The 17,236-nt window shown below is 41.2% G+C and overlaps 1 protein-coding gene across 1 annotated transcript in view; it reads right to left on the reverse strand.

Moving 5' to 3' along the window:
- LOC108799585 (aldehyde oxidase 1-like) overlaps positions 1–17,236 on the reverse strand; it is an 83,631-nt gene that overhangs the window by 42,999 nt on the left and 23,396 nt on the right. Inside the window, exons 7-16 of the mRNA XM_018571466.1 lie at positions 16,985–17,032; positions 16,171–16,251; positions 12,503–12,644; positions 11,860–11,952; positions 11,149–11,300; positions 10,906–10,999; positions 7,975–8,078; positions 5,846–6,030; positions 2,899–3,061; positions 617–703 (exon numbers count right to left, since the gene is read on the reverse strand). Coding sequence (XP_018426968.1) covers positions 617–703; positions 2,899–3,061; positions 5,846–6,030; positions 7,975–8,078; positions 10,906–10,999; positions 11,149–11,300; positions 11,860–11,952; positions 12,503–12,644; positions 16,171–16,251; positions 16,985–17,032 — 1,149 coding nt within the window. The remainder of the gene's footprint in view (positions 1–616; positions 704–2,898; positions 3,062–5,845; positions 6,031–7,974; positions 8,079–10,905; positions 11,000–11,148; positions 11,301–11,859; positions 11,953–12,502; positions 12,645–16,170; positions 16,252–16,984; positions 17,033–17,236) is intronic.

Consider the following 17,236-nt stretch of genomic DNA (forward strand, 5'->3'; position numbering starts at 1 on the left):
AACACTCTAAGGGAAAAGCAATTAAAAATTTTTTCCACCTAACTGTATTGCTATCACACAGGAAAAAACAATTCCCTGTGTGATAGCAATTGGAGGTGACAGGTTCTCTTTATTGACCCAGTCACCTCCAATACAGGAGTTTTAGCACAGCACTGTGCAGGAACTCCTGTGACAGGTGAGAGAGGAAGAGCACTGCTCTCCCCTCTCACTGTCTACAGACTACACGGAGCGGCAGGGTTACTTATAACCCTGCCGCTCTGCTCACTGCAGTCAGAGACTCGGGACTCGGTGGCGGAGGAAGGAACCAAAGGAGAGAGGTAAGTGCAGGGGGGAGGGGAGGAGGCTGCACACTGTTTACATGTGATCTCGGCGACAGTTCACATGTAAACAAAAAATTGTCTGCCTCACTCTACATTCAGTCCTGCTTGTGCAAAGCAGGACTAAATGTAGAGAGGGCAACTTCCCCACAAGGACACCGCTGCTGCCCCTCTGCACCCCTAGGCCGGGCCTCGGTGGCCTTGTGGGGAATCCGGGCCTGCATTTATCAGATGTATTTGATGTACAGGCAGCCATTTTATGTTTGAAGGACAATGGATCAAAAGGTCATAACACTTACCTGGAAAATTTGTAATGTTTGAGGTGCTTTACTCTTAGAATCACAGACTGCACTAATAGACTCTGGAGCACTGAAGGAATTGGAGACCTAAAGAAAAAAAAAAAAAAGGAGACTATTAAAGCAGAAAGGAATCCTACTTAATGTACACAAAAGACACAAGTATGAAATGTTCTACTCCATTTATTCATCTGAACTGTCCTTAATAGCACCTGGGGCTTCTTGCAGCTGGTAAATCAGTTACACACTGTTTCTCCGCAGCATCTATCCATGTGCCACTGAAGCCATCCACATTTAGTGGGAAACAGAGGTGTCAGATGGGCCACAGCAAAAGCAATAACACTGTGGTAGAAATCTGGAGCATAGTAAAGCACTCAAAGTTTTGAGGCTTCTGGAGTGCATTTAAAATCAACTGGCATTTTGAATAACCCCCAGAGACCAAGAATGTGTTACCCTTTTGAACTGTAAACCACGTGACTATTCTTCCCATCTTTCATCTAGTACAGCATAGACATGTGTACCAGCAAAAAATGTGTTTAGTTTAGTTTCGTTTTGAAACAAACCAATTCAAAAGCAAAGAAAAAAAAACAAAAAACGTTATCTATTACTCTCCCGGCCCTGGACTTCTGGTCCAGTGCCGGGAGACAGCTGAGAATGTCAAATGGGCCTGAGACCTTGCCAATGGGAAACCTGTATGTTAACCACTACACTATAGCCTCTATACTTTAACCATAGAAGCATTTGATATATATGAATGCAATATGTAGCATTTGACAGCTGAGAATGTCAAATGGGCAGAGCAAGCCGTGACGTTATGGCTCGCTCCGCCGACCTGTTGACATTCAGACTGAAGAATGTAATTTATTTGCGGCTAGTTTTTGTCGGGATCGGACGGGCGTCCTGCCGCAGGACTTTTTTTATTTCGGCGGGTCGGCAGGGGTCCTACATCCTGATTGACTCTGGATTACATCGATGGAGCCATTTTTTAAAAACATTTTTATTAAAGGAATAGTCAAAAAATATTTTTTTCAATTAAAGGATTTTGTCAAAAGTCTGGACTTTTTACTAACTATTTGATTTAACCCTTTAGTGAATGAGTAGGGGTACAAGTACCCCTTACTCATTCACAATGGGGGGCGGCATCTGGGTGTCCCCTTATTTAAAGGGGTACCCCGATGCAAATAAGCCCGCTTGCCCACCGGGTCAGGGATGGGGGGAAGAGGCCCTTGTCCCCATCGGCATGGGGACACCCTCCTAATGCTGAGGGCACATGGCCTGGTAAGGCGCAGGGAGGCGCGTCCTTGCCAATGGGAAACCTGTACGCTAACCACTAGACTATTGACTCTGAACCTTTAACCCTCATTTTTTTTTCCTAATCTCATTTTGCTGCAACAAAATTCGTCCAATAACGAATCCGAAAAACGAAACGAAACTAAACATACTTTCTTTCGGGAAATCGGGAATTTCGGATTAGTTTGCATTCGTCTTAGCTGTAATTCGGAATTCGGATGCATCCGAATCTCCGAATTTCCGAAAATTCGTCCAAAACGAATTTCGGAACGAACCGAATCGCACATGTCTAGTACAGCATAGCTGGTCTCTGAGCTTGTACACACATTACTGAAGTGATGCATTGTGGGACTGAACATGTTGAAACAAGTAATAGCATGACCTCTGACACACCATAAATGAAAAGGTAGGAGAAGGTTACCATAGGAGAAGTGTTTTCTGAAAATGCTGAAAGGAGATTTATTGACAGTAGGTTTAATTGTGGATCATTCATTTGAAGGGCAGCTCTAGCCAAACAGCTAAATGCATTATTACAAATATTTTGTATTTTGTAAGTTAACCAATTCAAAATGGTTTCTGAAAATGAGCACACACTTGTAATCCACCCACCCCTGCTATGAAATATTCCTTGGGTAATAGAAGCACCTAAACAATTTTCACCAGCTTTACCATCTTGTTCCTGCATTTTGGACAGCTAGTGAAGATGACCACCGTGCTAAAGTCCACCTTGAGCTTTCACACTTTGTATAATGGCACTAGGGTGAACCTTTCCAGAGTAGGCATCCCTATTCCAAGCTCCATGCTTTCAGATTGTGTGTGGTAACAGGTGCCAGCTGAACTATAAGGTCATATCATAACACTTGAAAGAAAATATAATTAAACGGAACAACATTGTTTATATCTGCCTGGCATTGTGTTTGAAATGTTTTATTATTCATTCTAGTTTATTTTTTTAGAATTGATTTGGCATGTTATTGTAATTGCCCATTACTTACAGGCATATCTGGTTCCTGCCTGACCTGCAGGTAGAATTTGAAGAGAAAACCGATCATCAGAGACCTCTTATATTCCACTTTTCCATCAGCAGCAGAAGGTGGTAGAGACACCTCATTCATTATCTGTTTGTTGGCTTCACCCAGCATGCCATCATCCCAATGTCTATCAAGAAAATATGGTAAAAGTTATCACAACTATTGCGGGGCTCCGTACAGCAAAATGTACACACATAGAATGCCTATATTACAGTGAAATTGCAAAAACACTTTAGTATTTGATAGTTCATGGCAGTGTTAGAACCTCTCATGAATTTTATTGCAGTCTATGTCCCTGTTGGGGACATTCTCCTCACTTTATGGAACAGAAGGTGAGGGGATATCTCCAGAGCAGGAACACCGAGTGCAATGAAAATCGGAAAGTCTCTAACCTTTCATTAATTTAATTAATTTAATTGACTTACACTGCTTGATCAATCAACCTTAATAACTTTACTTCATCTAAAATAAAACTGATAAAAAAATTTTAACATCTTATACAATTTTAGATTTCCTGTTTTTGAGGTGGGGAAGACTACATAGGTCACATAAGGCAAGAGTAAAAAGCAACAAAGCATCTCATGAATAATACCAGGGTAAATCATTTAGACTTGCCTATAATTATCAGATATCTGATTGGGCACAGGGTGATTTACACTTTACATAATATATAAAGTAGAGCAAAAAATGAAAAATATATAGACAACTGTGATGGTTCACATTTATTCTGACCATGGTAGCAGTAGTTATTTACATTCAACGTGACTTGTTCTGTAATGCTGTCAGGATCCAGAGCACCCCCAGGTGGTGCTGGAGCCAGGTCCTGCAGTTCCTGTGCTCGCCTGCGGCTGTCTCCAGCAGCCAGGGACTGTAAGGAACCTGCAGCTCCAGTACTCACCTGCGGGTGTGCCCCAGCTGTGACTGATCATCCCATCACCTGTTGCTTCCTGGGAGGGTATTTAGGCCCTACCTGCATTCAGGAAGCTGGCTCAGTATTTGCGTCGCCTGCACTTGACTGATTCCCATAAACCTGAACCCTGCTTCCTGAAACCCTTCTTCCTATCTGCAGACCTTTCACCGACCCGGCTTGTTACCCGACCACTCTCTTGGATCCTGTTCCTGTACCGTGCTGCTGCCCTCCTGTTAACGACCCAGCTTGTACCTGACCACTCTTCTTTTATCCTGAGGCCTGCCATATATCTGCAGGCCTGTTACCCCTCCTTGTTGCTTCCCCCTGGCTGTAGGTGTGTGTTTGTCCCAACGGTGGGTTTATTACGTCACTGCTAAACCTGTGGGGGGGTTGAGGGGGTTTGTAGTTTTGTTGTTGTGTAGCAAATAAACTGTGTGCATGGAACCCTATCCTGTGTGGGCATATTAATTTGGTCATCCTGCGTGGGTACCTGCAGGAGGTGTGAGGACGCCTGTGCATGGTACCCTGACAAATGCTGAAGACGTGAAACTGAAGAAGCTGCCTGGATAAGCTCTGAATCATCTTCAACATTGCAGAACAAATACAGTTGAAAGTGACTAACTACTAGCTAAATAGACAACTTTTACCCACATTTAAAGCCTCCGGGTATAAGAAAAGCCAAAAATAAAAACACCTTCCCTTGCACTGGCTACTCTGCACTACAAGGGTTAACTGTTCATTTTGTCTAGGGGTATTCTGTAAAGGACTTTTACTTACCTGATCCCCGCTTTCCCAGCAGTGAGGCACTTACCTCTCTCCCCTGCACTCAGGCTTGTGGACTGTCCCTCAGTGTCCTCTTGTATAATACAGAGCTATGGATCCTGCATTGTATGTGATGACATTAGAGACCCCCCCCCCCTCGACTGCTGGAGCAGAGGAGAAGGGGGGAGCGGTGCTTTAATGCAGCCGGGCGGGAGGTGGCAGGCCATCAGAGGAGCGAGCTTGGAGCAGTGGCTACTTTGCAACACACACAGGGACCATGAGGAACAAAAGTAGCCACTCTCCAGAAGGAAGGACAGTGTCAGCACCAATTCAGAGATGATTTGAGCATCTACAGGCGAAATAAGCTACAATTTTGTACATAGTGTACTTGGATGCATTTTTAACATTTAACTCCTGAGATTAGTGTCACTTTAATTTATAGAGCACAAACAGAGCACACCACCTCAATACAATCTAAAGTCCCAACCAGTTAGGCAAAAGTAGGAACTCACACAAAAACATAAGCCAGTATGTTGTTTGATTGTGGGAGGAAACCTTCTCAGAACATAAGCACCAAGGGTAGGACTGGGCGGCATTTGCCCCCAATGCTAGTAAACATATGTCTTCCACATTCAGATCTTGATTAAATGAGTCAGTGACAGCTGCTGGGTAATATATAGATACCTGTTCAGACCTGCAACTTCAGTGTCTCAGCTACTGTGTATGATTCAGCTGTAGCCACCAACTCTGCCAGCTTGAATCTCTGCACATTTTTTTATTCCCTTGGATCCTACTGGAAAGCCAAATGCCATGTATTCCTTCCCTCTTGGACAAAGGCATCTAACCAAGACAGCCCCTTTTAAAAAAGCCTACAATAATGTCTGATCTTTTTATTTTTTAATTCCCACACTCCTAGCAATTAGCAGCTGTCACTAGAGTAAAAACATGTATCTCAGACAATAATATTTTATCAATAGCTATCAGTAGGAGCATATATTTTTATTTTTTATTTATTTATTTTACATGGGAAGAAGAGTAATATTACTTTGCTCTCCTTTCTAGTAGTCCTTCATATAATGTTTATGCTAGGTATGAATGACATACTTTTGGAGAATACCATAATAACCTACCATCATCCAATATATTTTTCAGGCAGTCAGCTAAATATAATCATCACTAATACAATTATAAACATCTACATTTACCAAGAATTTTAAAGAAGCAAACATTTTAATCTACCTCCCAATGAGAGCTTCTCCAGTGTTCTTTGCAGACACAGTTGTAGAATGGACACCACCATAGAATATTTTCATTTCCTTTATAATGTCAGTATTCTCTTTAAATTCCACTTTCATCCCAGCATTCACAATAGGAAAAGAATTTTCTTCTCTCTGAGCTTGTCTGAATGCAGACACAAACTGGCTCTGTACAAAATAAAGAGAATATAGTTTGTGTTCATAGGAAGTAGCAATGCTACCACATTTCTTGAGAGCAGGGGAATAAAAAGAAATGCCAGGGCCCCATAGCAAAATTTTGTATGCCCTCCCCCCAAACGAAACCCCCCCGCCCCCACCGCACCAGTTTTGTCAACCCTGTGTGAGTGTTCACACCAGGGCGGTTCAGACACACGGATTTGTCCACGCTGAACTGCCGAAATTAACAATCCTATACATTCCTATGGGGACTGTTCAGAAGAAATGCCAGGGCCCCATAGCAAAATTTTGTATGCCCTCCCCCCAAACGAAACCCCCCCGCCCCCACCGCACCAGTTTTGTCAACCCTGTGTGAGTGTTCACACCAGGGCGGTTCAGACACACGGATTTGTCCACGCTGAACTGCCGAAATTAACAATCCTATACATTCCTATGGGGACTGTTCAGGCAACCGTGCGGCTCCAAGCGATCCGAGCCACCTGCGGCCCAAAATGCTCCCTGAGATACTTTTTACGTGCTGATCAGCATGTTTTCCATATGGATTTCAATAAAAATGCGCTGATCAGCAAGTTTTGAGCGTTTTTAATTGCGTTTCAGCGCTGAAACGTGACTAAAAACAGCAAAAATATCTTTCAAAAATCGCGCGGAAACCACCGTAAACGGCTTCCGGCCTGGTGTGAATAGGGCCTAACACTTTACTTTAATACTGCCACACCAATGAGAGGCTGAGGAAAGGGGGATTATAAAAAAATGAATAAATATGTTAAAAATCGTTTTGCGCTGTGTTGATGTTTGTGTTGTTATAAAATGATACATGCGTATATTTCATTACAACACAATGCACGGCAATATGAAACTGCTGATAGTTTCATGAATGAACAGGAAGTGATGTAAATCACAGCCTGTTCATTCATAACTGGGGACACATAGTACTATGTGTCCCCAATTATTTACAAACACTGGAGTGATCAGACGATCACTCCAGTGTTTGTGGAGCACACGGAGGATCGGTAAATATCAATGATATTTACTTATCCCTACGCTCGGCCACGCACAGAGCCACTGCTATCCTGAAACTGACAGGATGACAGCGGCTCCGCTCCTCCCTGCCTGCCGCTCGATTATCGTGATCTAGCGTGTCGCTGGATCACGATGATCGAGCAGCAGGCGAGGAGGAGAGCGGAGCTGTTATCGTCCTGTCAGTTTCAGGATTGCAACGGTTCCTCCGCCGGCCATTTATTTTCGGATCCCCGCTGCCTCAGCTCATACAAGCGGGGGAGAGCAGCGGGGATCCGAGCCCCCCCACTGCCGCGGGGCCCATAGCGACTGCAGCGGTGGTAGTTAAGCCACTGCTTGAGAGATCAACAGGTATTTTCTGTACTTGCTTAAAATGTTCCTAGCCTGAAGACCAAATGAATGCAGCCACTACATCTAAGCACTGGTACTCCCTTGGGTTTAACTTTCCTTTGATTAAAACTTATCGTTGGGGATCACCGCTTTTATTACTAAACTGGCAACCTCTACCTGGTGTTTGTGTCATTCCTTGTGTGGATGATGCATTGGTAGGTTTACAGTCAATCCAGAACTGTAGATCTGGTTTCCACTGCTCAGTTTACAACCAAAGGGGCAGATGCTTGAGGGTAAGGTTTACCACTAACCACAAGACAAAACATGAAATCAATGAACCACGAAATAAAGTGGAGCTTTACAGGTCTATTCACTAAAGGGTGAAGAGTTAGGAGAATGCAGAAGATGTGAACAATCTAGGCCAAAATAACAGATTTGGAAAAATCCTCCAATTCAGCTCACTTTCCAGTTCAGCTATGTTTTCCTAGATTGTTCACTTCACCTGACTTCCCCAAACTCTTCACCCTTTTGTGAATAGCCCTGTCATTTTATTTAAATACGAGCTGGAAATTACATTTTAAGACTTACCTTTTTTGAGTAAGGTATAAATACACTCAACAAGACTTCCTCTGGCTTTAGGGTAGAGGCACCTGAGAAAAAGGAACCATCCAATGGGATTGTCCGTGTTTTACCTACATGTAGGTATTGGAAAAAAAGATATTTTACAATTAAATATTAGTGATGATTTCAGGTTACCAAACAGAAGAAATTTGCCCCCTCTGTAGACATTTGTCCCGACATGTAGGAAGGAGAGAAACCCCATACCTGGCCAGGTAACCAAAAGGTTACACAATCATAGATTTAGAACATTTTTAGGACCTTCTTATACAAACATGATGTAAAAAATATTTTATTAAAATATATAAAAACAGTGGCTTCACAACACAGGGATTACCGTGTAATCTACTAATCCAAAAGAAAAATTGATTTGAATTGATCAAAATCTGATTAAAATTGAGGTTTTTCAAATTTCTATACTTTAGCTGGTTCCATGACATTTTCTTATAATGCCATTTTACTTGGACAAAACTAGAAACCCAGTTTAATTTGTGTATAGTTGAGCAAGTATGTAAACAAGCATATAAAACTAAAACACTTTTTTTTTAAAGGTTTCGATAGGCGTAGGGAAGGCTTAAAACCGCTATATTTTTGTATTTTTAATATGTCTGACTGAGGAGAATTTTCTTCACTTCTTGCCCTTTAGACACAACAAGAAAAGAGAGGAAATCTCCCCAAGGTAAATAGAATTATCATTTTAGGGAACTGGTGATAACTCAAAACTTTTGAATTTCCCCTCACTTTGTCTTGGCAACAAGAGTCACCAGAACAAATAGAGGGGTGCATCTTTGTGTCTTTGAAAACATTCTCCCAGATGCATGCAATGTTAATTTCTTCAGTCTACTTAATTTATAGAGGAAAGATGTGGAAAAGACTTATCTCCTTTGGCCAATCTTCTTTCAGAGGAGCAGAGGAGTAACCTCATCTGATAGGATTAGAGGTTCTAGTCTTCTGAACTGGTCATAGGTTTTATGGACCAGCTGGTTCCGATGGTTCGGTCAGTGTTAGGATTTCTGACATCACCACATAATTCCAAGTGCAGTGAATCCAAATACCACCTGACCCCCTCAGACAGGAACCATTTAATGGTTTTGCTGGTCTCTGGGTGATTGCAGGTACACCCTTTCCGTTCTGTACGTGGAACCTAATGTGCTAGGAGCTATAAGAAGGGATAATTTTCATCTGGCGGTGATTAATATTTTGGACTTTATTAGAGATGAAACAATCCCTCTGATCTTAAGCAAAATGACAATTGGTTGTAGACAGTTCAGCATTTGCCACAAGGCTACCAGATGTGTCAGGAATTCCCAATTGAAGTCTGCAGGCTTACTCTGACCTTTCACATTCTAATTTGAGAAATTTGTCCAAAGTTATTGTCCAATGGATAAATAAAACATTTGTGTTAGGGAAATATCTGTAGTAGCATCTCACGCCTATATTCCCTTGCAAAGTGCAAAATCCCTTGGCCAACAAACAGCCCATTTGATTTTAGTAAATCAACCCCAAAGTGCCTAATATACCTTCAGTAAATGAGCCCCTTCCCTGTCCAATTACCAAAACATACATCTCTACAAAAGAACTCACACAACTTTTGAAAGTCTATGCCTCTTGTTTGCCCCACAGAGACATCTGATCTCAACCATTTAGCATGTATGCCAGTCAACAAATCGCATTGTTCTTGTAAGACCATATGGAATAGCAATAGCCCCATGCAAGGACCCCTCCTTGGACATGTGATTAACAAAAAACAAACAGTCCAAAGATTTAAAGAAATCATTCACCAATAGAAGAGAGGACCTCCCAGTCCCTTTACCCCATTTCCCCTCCAAAATAGAATGAACAATATTCATGTTTGAAAATATAATTCTGTTAAAGGAGAACTAATGAGGTGAGTGAAAATCACTTACCTCATAGTTCGAGCCGACGTGCGACAATGAAACGGTCACATGTTGGCTCAATAGATCGAGAAGTGAGCGAACACATACCGTCGCTTGCTCACTTCTCGATCTCCCTGCAGGGAGCTGTGACAGTCACGGCTCCCTGCAGGGTTCCTCCCCGCTCCTCCAGCGCTGACTGACAGAATGGACGGGGAGATGGCGGGTACAGCTGGCTCGGCCTCTAGATAGGGAGAGCCAGCTGTCACTCACGCAGCTGAGTGAATTTTGACAGTAATGTCGGGATCCGTCCCGGCTGCGCCAGTCTCAGTAAACGGCAAGCTGTAGCTTGTGATATACTGAGCTTTGGGTCACGGGAGGACACTAGTTTATGTCCTCCTGTGACCCTTAAAAGAACTGTGGGGAAAAACACTTACCCCATAGTTCTCTTTTAAAGAAAATTGGAACGTAAGGGATTTTTTTTTGCCTTCTTGGATCATGGGTTCACCAGTAAAGGAAGTGTCCTTAAGTGTCTTTTGGCCCTGTAACACCAGTTCCCTATGATGAGCCCTTGCTCTTTTGGGCCCCTATGCAGCAGTACTATGACAAACAATCTATGAAAACAAAGGAGGAGAAAGTGTTTTTCACATGGAAAGCATTGTCATGTAATTTCTTTCTAATGTTAAAAACAGTTATAGTGATTAAAGGGAAGACAGAGGAAATGCTTCCTTCTGTTTGCAACCATCTCCTAACATTATTCTCCCAGCGCAGTCATTTGCCTGGATTTCAAGGATTATTTGATGGCAAAAGGTAAGAACAAAAATCAAATGTTACTTTATATTCTGACATGTCAGGAATGTATAAATGGACTGTAAAGTCACTAAAAAGTCCACTTTAACCTGGCATCTTTTATTTAAAATATTAGCAAAACTATACACTGCATTACAGTTTTATTAAAGAGAGAAAATGTTATAGTTATGCTAACTGCATGTTTCCTGTATTTCTGGACAAGACTCACAATATTTACCTTTGGATGCCAAGTTTAATGCAGCTCCCCCTGCGGCAAGCACTGGGTTAAGGTCGCTTACTGAACCTTTGCTGATAACATGCCCTCCAAGAGACTGAAAGCATTAAAAACATATATTAGTTAGGAACCAAATAGAAGATTCACTATGAAAGTGGGAAAAAAGAAACAAAAAACAAACAAACCGAATTTTACACTTAAAATTGCAGAACATTTCACAACTGAGTGCTCAGAAATTATACTTACAGCCATGCTTCTAATTTGCTCTCCGGCCAGCGTGCTCAGCTGCTGCAGTAATGCATGGAATATCTTGGTTTTATCTTTTGGTAACTTAGAAACATTCTTATTTAAAATTTGTTTCACTTGTGCAAGACTGACTGCAGCTCCAACCGTAATTCCTAAAAAACGGAAACATGGGAGACTTTAGACAATGCCCAGACCAGTTCTCAGATGTATCAAAGTGTGTTTCACCCTGGACACGAATAAAAGATCACCTTCCATGTTCAAAAGCAAAAAAAAAATAGGTTGAACACTGGGATAAAAATTAGAAGGACAATGCCACCAACTAAAAACGTATCACTATAACCAAGCACAACAACATCTGCCCCTGTTTACGGCTTTGCCCCCATCCTCATCACATCTCTGTCCCTACCATCATTATTGAGTTCTACTTATCATGGAGAAATAGTAAAGTCAGACTCCTACTTCTGAATACTCCATGATATCAAATTTACAAGATCCAATAATTTGATGGAGTCCCCCTCATGACAGCTGTAGTAACGTAGGTAGGACTTAGAACAAGTCTCACAGATTAAATACAAATAGGAACGATGCTGAGGGTCATTCATCCTGGCAGAATCTACTCAAATGGGTTTTGGATTTAATGCGTGTTTTTAAAGTCTGGTGCAGAATAGAGTGCCAATATAGATTTCTTTAATAAAAAAGAAAAACAATTACCTTGGTTAGTTGTGGACACATCATACAGATCACTGATTCTTACAGGGGAGATGATAACTGGGTATAAAACACCTTCAAACTTCATCTGAATCCCTGGAAACAAATATGGATATTTATCTACATTCTATGTACACATTAAAAATATTTTATATAAAAAAAAAACCAAAAAACGAAAAACACACACACAAAACACACACCTCCGACTTCTTTAACTGATTTTATACAAAGACATTATACCCTAGTAAATGGAGATACTTTTAGCTTTTGTCATGACCGGTCAAGTAATCAGCAATTAACCTTACCCCCTTCCCAAATAACTTTTTTGTTGTTGTGTTTTATTGCATTTTATTGAACATATAATTTTCTCAAAATACTGGTAAGAACATATTTTGGGACTTGCACTGGAATTCATTTCTTGGCTAAGTATTGTGACAATATTGCCTTGCGAATCCCAGCTCAAACTAACAACCAATTATAAATCATTCTGTATCCGGCATTTATGTCACAAGGAATGAAGATGTTTTCGTTTTCTAAGAAAATGGCATGTGCAGCACTATATACAGTATAGACACTTTACAGTTGGGCTTGTTCTTATGTAACACAAAATGTACATCATCTTGTACACCTGTTCATTTTATCTTACCTACAGTAGTGTTCCCAACTACAAGAGGAGCTTTAGGGAACTTCATCTTCAGCTCCAGCAGTTCTTCAAGTGTGGAAGGAGAGTACCATGTAATTCTCTCCCCATGGAATGTGATCATTTTCTTTGGGTTGTTCCGCATCATCTGAATGAGGTTTAAAAAAATAAAATTAAAAAATAATGGTTGGAAGAATTTATGAAAAAATAAAGAATTCACCTTTCCTGCTATATTTCATTTCAAGTGATATGAATTTACAAAACCAACCGTGTTACAATCACTTACTTTATGAGTTTATATAGTGGCAACAGACTATAAGAATCATTCATTATTCTCAGCCATTATGGAGGTTAAAATAATCTGTTGATGATAGGTTGCATTTACCTGTTTAAAGCATTTTTCTGCAAATTATTTACACACAGTTTTACAATAAATATTCTAACAAGGAAAGAACAATAAAGAACAAGAACAAATAAGATAAAAACACTGCAAGAAGACCAAGGCAAGGCATTGGAAAACAGGGCAGCAGTAAATAGAATCACAATAATGGGGACTGAAAAATATATGGACAAATGTACAACCAGACAACCATATCAGGGATGTTAATAGCATGAAGGATACCTTTATCAGAACCCCCAAAGTAGATCCCACTTGATATGTGATGTTAAAGCAAGTCCCCATGGATCAAACCATTTCGTCCTGTACATCTAGCAGTGTATGAAAAGAAAGTATAGCTACTGCAAAAGAGGAGGAGGAGGAGGGAAGAGGGAGGAGGAAAAGGAAGAGAAAGCAGATACTGAAAGGGAACAGGGAATAACCCCCCATACCCCAAAACAGTATGCATTAAAATGCCAATCAGCTATCAGCAGAACGTAAAAGATTCTCGTACTCCATTGTAGAGGTAAAATCTAGCCTGTAAAACCAGGTTGGACTGGACTTTTCATGAGTGCCCTTACTGTACGCTATTAAATCCTCCATGCATTCAATCTCATTATTTATTGATCGACAGAGCTAGGGGCGGAGCATGGTGCTGCTTTCAAAAATCGGGGATACAGCTCCTAGTAACGTTAATCAAATGAGGGAGAATGGATCATTTATAGGTTTTCCTGGGGAACGTTGTGGTGCAGAAGGAAAAAGGCTGGGTCGAAATGGATTGGAGTATCAGCAAATTTATGAAAAATCCTCCCAACTTCCTCCCAGAAGGGTTTCAGAACAGCACAGCACGGTGTCGGAGGATACATAGCATGCAGGGTTCTATAAACCTAAGTGAGTGTTTTAAACTCGGATTCCTGGTATTTAGTGAAAAGCCAGGTTTTATGAGAATAGAGCAAAATGCGGTTCCTCTGATCCGAAGTCAGAGAAAGAATCAGGTCACGTTCCCAAGATACGGCAGGGAAGAAGGATCCAGCGGAGCAGTAAGCAACGTATACATTAGGGAAATTGTGTGGAGAAGTGGTTCCGAGCAGACTCTTCAAAAAGAGTAAGTGGCCCGGCATAGAGGTGGGCCTCAGGTAAGGATTTCAAAATGTACACTAATTGAGTTTTATGCCAGATAACCAAGGAGGTCAAGCGGGTATAGGAATCTATTTTTGCTCTCGTGGGCCAGGAATTGGCAACAAGAAAGTTTTGCACGCTAAATGTTGTAGAAGCCATTAAGGTCCTGAAATGAAGGATCCTCAATTCCTGGGGAGAAAGCAGGGCTACCAATTATAGGGAAAAGGGGCGAAGGTGATGGAGAAATGTTTGCAACAGGAAAGAAAATTCCGGCATATGTTCCAGGTGTGGCAAATAATGGGGTGAGTTTTGATGCTGACATGTACGTTGGTAAGACACCAGGGTAATGCATGGAGAGGTACAGGAGACACCACCTGTTCAAGATGTGCCCATTGTTTAGTCGAACCATGCCTACACCAATCAATCCCCCTGGTAAGGTGGCATGCCATGTGATATCTGAAAATGTCCTGGGAGAGCTATACTGCCACAAGATTTAGGAAGATGAAGAATCTCAAATTTAAGCATCGGTGGTAGATGCACCAGGAGCAAGATGAAGCTCCTATTCACTGCTCACAAAAAGAAGCAGGAACGCGCATGGGAAGCGCCTGAAGGAGATAAAAGAGGAGTATATTCAGTTTCAAGATACTACACTTTTCAAACCAGGAGAAGTATCCCTTGTGCCAGCGAGCAAACCTTGTTTGCTCTTCTGAAGCAATGGCAGGAAATTAGCTGAAAAAAAACCTGCAAGAAGTCACGAGGGACAATTGTGCTCAAATACTTAATGGAAGAATCTGACTGTCAGGAAGCCAGGCTTGGCCCTTGTGCTCAGAGTCCTGCATGAGCACCTGCGCATGTGTGTGGGCATAGTTTGTGTTACAAAATTGTGCACCACCGGGCGCCTCTTGTGTTGCAGAATTTCATGCTAAACAGGCAATTTAAGGCTATAACATTCTAGCCTCTAACACGGACTGGTCTTCAGCTGTTCCGTGTACCTGTATCCTGAACCCAGCATCCTGAACCTGATCTTCTGGTAATTGACTCGGTTTGGCTGACCAGACTTCAGCTTGTTTCTGACCACGCTCCTGTCTGCTGTTCTGTACTTTACTGCCGGCAAGTTGCTGATCCGGCCTGTCCCCCCACTACATCTTATCTGCTGTCCTGGTACCCTGCTGCTCGAACGCTACAGATCCGGCTTGTCATGGACTTTGCTTCTACCAGCACTCATGCCTCTCCTGTCCTTGTGCTTTTGTTCCACTTCCAGGGGTTCTTGGCCTTGAGCTGAAATAGAGGCCTTCCTTGTCAACTCAGACTTCTCTAAGGTATGTGGTTAAGACACTGACCATTTGAAAGAAAAACTGGATTGCAGAGTCTGAACTAAAGTGGCAGAGTAGGAAATATCTTCCAACTTGGAGTAAATTTATCCGGAAGTTGGAAAGGGCACCGTAAAGACAGAATTCCTCTAAAATATTAGGGAGGGATATAGTGAGGTTAGTGATTTAAAAAAAAAAAAAGGAAGAAAAAAGGTCATCCACAAAGGCCAATATTTTCTTGGGAGAGGATGTGCCCATATCAGGGCCGGAGATATTAACGTTTGCCCTTTAGAAGAAGAAGAAGAAAAAAAAAAAAGGAGAAAGAACAGGATTTTTAAGCGTATACAATGTCCAGCACTCTAGTAGTGTTATCCTGGGTCTCTCTGGGGGGAGCAAAGACTACCTGATCTTGGTGGATTATGTCCAGGATGCGAGAGGTCAAGCGGTTACCTAAAATCTTAGTGAATAATTTAAAATCTCCATTCAGTAACGAGATTGGGCAATAACTAGGACATTGTAGTGGATCTGTACCCTCCTTAGGTATCAAAGGTTAAGCATTTTTAGTTAAGAATGCTGAATGTGTGCCTAGAATTACTCTATATTAATTCAAATATTTGTGTATATTTCCTGGAAACGCCAGACAACTACATTGATCATTTCCGGTCTACTTTTGGCTGGCATGGCAACAAATCTGTGTATGAATACTCCATATCACCCACTCTCTTAAAGGCATTCGGCAAAACATGATATAAAGGAAAGATAGTGGCTATGAATTCATTTCCCCAGCTGCTGCATTACTAAAGGTTAAACATGACAAGACAAACCATCGACATTCCTTATTTTCATTTCAATTCAGACTTGTAACTCACCATTAGCTCAGGTGGAAATATAAGTTCTTGCGTAGGATCCAGAGGTAAGAATTTATTTTCATCAAACAAGGTCAGAGAGCTCTTAAATAAAAAGTAAAAGAAAGCAAGTTTGTTTTGGTGGTACTACCTACAAAGTGAAATAACGTAAGACTTGTTATAAGAGAAGAGACTCTCTACTGTAATTTTGCATGCTGGCTGGTGAGTGTGCTGGGAAAACTTTTTGCTGTTTTGCTGTCTCTACTGTAAAAAGACAAAGCAGTGTTTAGTTGTTTGATTAACTCAGGCAAGTGAAATCTATTTTTAATTCGTTTTAGTAATGTTAAAAATGTTTAAATCGAAAAGACTGTACAAGCAATTAAATATAGTACAAAATTTAAATATGAATGTGGGAACTTTTTCTGTCAAAGGATTTGTAATTTTGTGCTTCTGGTTTTGAGCTCGACACCCTAGACAAAAAAAGTACAACTACCTGACAGTAGCAGTGCAGCTGGGTCAAAAACCCTGGTTTGTCCAAACCACCAGGCTGCTTGACTGGACAAAAAAAAGAACACAGATTAGACCTATCCACTGCTCACTTTGCACTCCTTCTGTCAACGTATGTGCATGCAGTACAGGTGGATTGGCTCATAGTTTTGACACTCCCTTTTCCAGTATACAAGCAGGCCAACACAGGAATCTAATAGCCAGAAGAATTTGCATTCAAATATATTTTAAAAATGTATAACTGAAATTGTTGTTTTTTTTTTACATCTGCCTAGAGTTCAGCTTTAAATAAAATGGAATCCTAGTTGTGTGTGTCAGTGTTATACAATACCCCTTCAGGTAGCATTTTTTCCTCCGGCCTTTTGTTTAAACAGCAGTCCTAAAGACAAAAAGGTGTTTTTTTGTTTACATCTGTCTACAGTTCAGCTTTAAATAAAATAGAAACCTAGTTGTGTGCGTCAGTGCTATTCAATACCCTTTCAGGTAGCATGTTTACCTCCGGCCTTTTGTTTAAACAGCAGTCCTAAAGACAAAAGAAAATATATTCTAAGTATATTAAACAGCAAAAGGATCCTCTCCCCCC

This window comes from Nanorana parkeri, unplaced genomic scaffold (assembly GCF_000935625.1).
Source record: "Nanorana parkeri isolate BGI_ZX_2015 unplaced genomic scaffold, ASM93562v1 scaffold1763, whole genome shotgun sequence".
NCBI classification, from domain to species: domain Eukaryota; kingdom Metazoa; phylum Chordata; class Amphibia; order Anura; family Dicroglossidae; genus Nanorana; species Nanorana parkeri.